Here is a 5421-nt window from a genome sequence, read left to right on the forward strand (position 1 = left end):
CAAATGTGCACACATACACACACACACATAAAGGGTGGGCTTCTTCTTTCAGTTTCCAACTACCCAGTTCATTCACAAGACTTTGATCAGTCTGGAGTTATAATAGAAGATACTTGCCTTAGGTGTCACACAGTAAGATTGAACCCAAAACTATGTGTTTGGGAAGACAACTTCTTAATTGCCCCCCTCCCCATTACATTCTGTCAAGAAATAATCTTAAGTAATATTGTTTTTAATCTAAAATATTACACTTTATAAATTTGACTCTTCTGCATATCCTTGACAGCATGGTAACAGGAGATGTGGGAATGGTGGGTAAAGGTTGCCAGAGTGCAATTCTTGCCACTCAAGCATCACCGTTTAGAAGCAAAGAGGTGGAGGCATAAGGAATGGAGATATCCAATCTGCACGTTATGAGTATTGTTCTCTCTGTTATGGATTAGGGTTAGTGTGACACTGAGTACATGAGATTACTGAATAGGTACAACACTGTTTAGAGAATTGATGGTGGTGGTGTAGAATGGGCAATAAATGGGTAGGAATGCATGTACAAAAAGCAGAATAGACAAGGGTGAGGTGTGTACCCTAGACTTGTGTAGAATATTGGGTCTTCTGCAGCATTGTGTATCACAAGTCAACATGGTCTTTCACTCACATACGCACGTGTATAAAACCTAAAACTGATCAAGAGATACATTGGCCAGAATAACCTAAAAAAAATGTGCTCAACCCTTCAGCATTCAGGTTACTCTGTCATATGTAATACTTATTTATTCATATTGTTTTCAATTAAGTGGGAACTATCTTGTAGCTTTGGGATTTCAGTGATGTGATTGTTTACTTTCAGAATGACATTACAGGGTAAGTGTGAGAGGCTAAATCTGGTCATTTTGAATATAAAACAGGTAGAATATTTTGGCCTGATATGGTTGGTTTAAACGCTAAGATTTAAAGGGTTAAAACATTAACCAATTTTGATCAATCTAAGTTTTGTTAGATATACAGAAACATAATTTGTCTTTTATTTTCAGAACTTACCATATTGTCAGAGTCTTGTGAAAGAAGGCTTTGCTCATGAATCTGACATGTTCTTCACTGCGGTTCTAGAAAGAAGTTCTGCCAAGCTTATCTGCCAGGTTGTTGTACCACCCAATTATCCCGTTATTGTTCCTATGTTTTCACTTTGTGTACAATGGCACACTGTAAGAACAGCTCTAAATGATTATCACGTACAGGTGAGTGGTTTTGTACATGAATTTTCATCACACTGGATGGATATTGGATGAGCCTGATCTAGCTCAGCATCTCATCAATTGTTTGTTGTTAGGGTCCCTTGTGTCTCTCATGGGATTCAGCATCCCACAATCAACCTTAGCCATTTTTTTCTCTACGTCTTCTGTCTTCCACTTCCAAAGGTCCGTTCCACTTGCTTGGGTCATTTGGTCCTTCTTTATCCAACTGTCATGAAAGATAAATCAAAGGTGTTTTAGAATGTCCAGAAGAATCACTACATACCTGCAAAGGTGTTTTGATATGGTTCATATTTTTTCACCAGATATTGGTATTGGGATAATTTTGTTTCCTGATCTACACTATTTGGAAGATATTGAAACAATTTGTCCTGAAAATGCCATATCCATTTTTTGTCACACATGTCACAGCAGGTAAATGTGGGTTATAACCACAGACATTGTTGTCCAGAAAACTCATTAGCATTTTCTGAAATTCCAAGGTCAATGTAAATAAACGCCATGAGACTCTCTATGCTGCTCTGAAAAAATTCAGAGGAATTTGCTGTTAATATTTTCAAATGAGAAAAGTTATTTTGTGCTATGTCACATACATCCCTTTTTTTTAGTTCCTCTTCCAAAACTTCAACATATTTTTCAAAGTAGAAAAATTTCTTTGTCTAATACTTTTCCTGGGTAGTGAAACTTTACTGTGAAAAGTGAATCAATACAAATCTTGTAAATGTTCAAGATTTACAGCTTAGATATTTCATAATCTGTCTCTCTGACTCTCATGTACATCATGTGAGAATAGCCTATGTGTATGACATTTCCAAAACAAGTGCTGTTTTCTCTCTTAGACATTACACAAATGATTCTTATAATGACTATTTTCTCTCAACCCTTTGTTCCATAATTCATGCACAGTGATAATTCTCACCCCTTACAGTCTTCTCCTGTCTTCAGATCCTGCACCTGCTTATTTCATTATATTAACCCCTTGCAGAGGGGAAGTGGTACTCACCACATCGAAACACTGTGTGTGGGAGTAGTACGATGTCTCACTCAGTGCAGCACTGTGTTTTCAAATATATCACACAGAGAAGAATCTGTAAATACACCATGAAATTCCTTGTATGGAAAATTACGTAGTTACTGAACTGCCTAATTTCAGTACACAGCACATACTGTCAGTACTAAATCTGTCTGTAAGGGGTTAAACATGATCATCTCATTTTGAAGTTGACCTTGTACAGATTTCATGTTAAATCATAGATGAAACAAAATACTGTAAGGTGAAGGATGGGTTCAATGTTGCTATTGCTTAGACTATTTTAAGCCTATCCAACAACCCCTGCCAGCCATGACAAAGTATTTATTAAATAAACTGACGAGAACTTCAACACAGTCATTCAAATCCTACTGTTGTGTCTTTTAAAATAAAACTGATATATATATATATATATATCATGTGACTGGCCAGATTATCAGATGGTGTTACACATTGCTGGTCACAATGCACTTTTTGCATTGTTTTATCCTTCAAATGACACTACCCCGCTGGCTCGGCAAGCAGGCCAACATTCCTCTCTCATCAAAAGTGGGGACCGGAGCAGAACACAATGCATCATCCAATCAGGGAATCGAACCCATGATCTAGCAATTGTCAGTGCGACGCCCTAACCACTAGGCTATGCACCTTCACATACACACATATATACACGTATATGTGGTTCTAGTTTTCAAAAAGACATGGTAGTCACAACTGGAACACCTTTGGCCATGTGCCTATTTAACTCCCTCTCAGCTCATGTCTTCCTTGCAGGGGTTCAAGGGATAAAGTAATGGCATCACTCTCACTCGTTTAGGAAGACTAGCAAAGGCCAAGGGCACAGCTCCTTCCTCCAGACACACATATTTAAAAAAAACTAACTTGGTGGGGTGGGTTTGGAATGTTGTGTTAAACGCAGAGAAATCCAAAGATTTTTAAAACAAAAAAAATAATAATAATAATCATCATCGTTTAACATCTGCTTTCCATGCTAGCATGGGTTGGACGATTTGACTGAGGACTGGCAAACCAGATGGCTGCACCAGGCTCCAATCTGATCTGGCAGAGTTTCTACAGCTGGATGCCCTTCCTAACGCCAACCACTCCGAGAGTGTAGTGGGTGCTTTTACATGCCACCGGCACGAAGGCCAGTCAGGCGGTACTAGCAACCTCTTGTTGCCTGATGGGAGAAAGTTAAGACTAAGTTGGTCCCTGATTTTAACTATGATGCTTTCTTTAAATTTTGTTTCTGAAGTTACTGGAATTTTTGTGTATATAAAGAGATTGGCTGCTTGTTTCTCTGGGATTGGACAAATGATGTAAGACACCTGATGAGACTCCAATAAGGGTTGAAAATCAATTAAACTATTCATCATTCTTTCAATCTATGGAGAAGTAATTAAATTTTCCATGTTTTGTATGTCTCCTACTTAGGTTTACAATATAATTGAAGTAAAAGTTCATCATCATCATGATCACTTAACATCCGTTTTTCATGCTGGCATGATTTGGGCAGTTTGACTGAGGTCTGGAGAGCCAGATGGCTGCACCAGGCTCCAATCTGATCTGGCAATATTTCTACAGCCGGATGCCCTTCCTAATGCCAACCACTCCGAGAGTATAGTGGGTGTTTTTTTACATGCCACCGGCACAGGAGCCAGTCAGGTGGGCCTGGCATCGATCACATTCGGATAGTGCTTTTTACGTGCCACCGGCATTGGAGCCAGTCAGGGGGCATTGGCATCAGCTACATGTAGATGGTGCTTTTTATGTGCCACCAGCATAGGAGCCAGTCAATGGGGCACTGACATTAATTAATTAACAGCCTATGTTCCATTCTTGGGACAAAGATTTTAAATTTAATATAAACATTATTATAAAGATTTTGTATTTCTTTCATTACATATTTCATATTTACAGTATTCTCTAAGTATGCCATTAAAAATAAGCAATATAGCATAAAAGATATAATCAGAGTCCTTAGGATCTAAAAAAATGTAAAGACTTTACAAATAATATTCATAGTTGAATTTTGGTCTTTAATGAGTTAATGTATTGAAAATTATATTTTTTGACTGATTGTCCATCTCTTTCTTTGTCTCTTTTAATTGCATGAAAATACAAAAACCAAAAACATTGAAGGAAATGGAAAGTGAAGTGAATGTTCATTATGAAGAATTAATACTGCAGCAATCTCGGGACCAAATACTTTCAAACCAACTGCAGCGATTAACCATGTGCTTTGATGTCTATCTGGAAACAGAAGCTAAAAACATGGCTAGAGAAGGCCCTGTGGAAATATCAAGAGAGAAGATTTATCCACGTCTTGCAAGGTTATTAAAATTTTTTTTTTATGTTCTCTTCCAGTTTTGCTCTTTTAAATGAAAATTGTAAAAATAATGAGGTTACAACGACCTAATTGAAGAAAGCAGAAGTAATTTACATAACTCATTCTGGTCAGCATTAGAACTATGGTTCATCTTAATATATAAAGCTGAAATTGTGTGTCTGTGTGAAGCCTTTTTAAAAGTTTATAGAAATCCACATTTTCCACTTTTTCGTAAAAATTTTTACATCAATGGAATTTTCTCGATCTGAACTTTCCAGTGCAGTAATTAGATTTTTAAAATTCCGTTTACTTTGTGTGATTTAAGGGAGATTTGGCTGTTGTTTCTAGCAACTTTTATATTTCATCCCTGCTACCTGGAACGCTATTCTTACACACGCGCTCAATATAAAAATATAGAGAGTAAGAGTTAAAGAGGGAGAGGGAGAGAGAGAGAAAGTGATACATACAACGTCATAGATTAAACTTTCATCTCAGTGTTCTTTACCTATTTTTCATAACATAGATACGTAAAAACACACACAACCACACAATCATGACCTGTGACAACAACATACACATTGCTCTCAATCTCTATTCATTTCTCCCCCTCTTCTTCTCTTGCTCTCTCAAACGTATACACGTGCAAGTAAACACAATCATTCACATCGTGGTATATTTACAAAACGTTGCCGGCATAACTACAGAGTTGTATCCCCCAACTTTGGAAGGTCATAACTTTCATAGAAATGAATATTTTTTTATGAAATTTTCTATGCATATATTATTTATTATGTAGATTCCAAATATACAAA

The 5421-nt window shown here is 37.0% G+C and overlaps 1 protein-coding gene across 1 annotated transcript in view; it reads left to right on the forward strand.

Annotated features, from left to right (window-relative positions):
• Positions 1-5421, forward strand: part of LOC106871260 (THO complex subunit 5 homolog A) — a 52284-nt gene that overhangs the window by 42719 nt on the left and 4144 nt on the right. Inside the window, exons 15-16 of the mRNA XM_052973681.1 lie at positions 1020-1235; positions 4423-4613. Of these exons, the coding sequence (XP_052829641.1) occupies positions 1020-1235; positions 4423-4613 (407 nt within the window). The remainder of the gene's footprint in view (positions 1-1019; positions 1236-4422; positions 4614-5421) is intronic.

The sequence above is a fragment of the Octopus bimaculoides genome, chromosome 16 (assembly GCF_001194135.2).
Source record: "Octopus bimaculoides isolate UCB-OBI-ISO-001 chromosome 16, ASM119413v2, whole genome shotgun sequence".
In the NCBI taxonomy this organism is placed as follows: domain Eukaryota; kingdom Metazoa; phylum Mollusca; class Cephalopoda; order Octopoda; family Octopodidae; genus Octopus; species Octopus bimaculoides.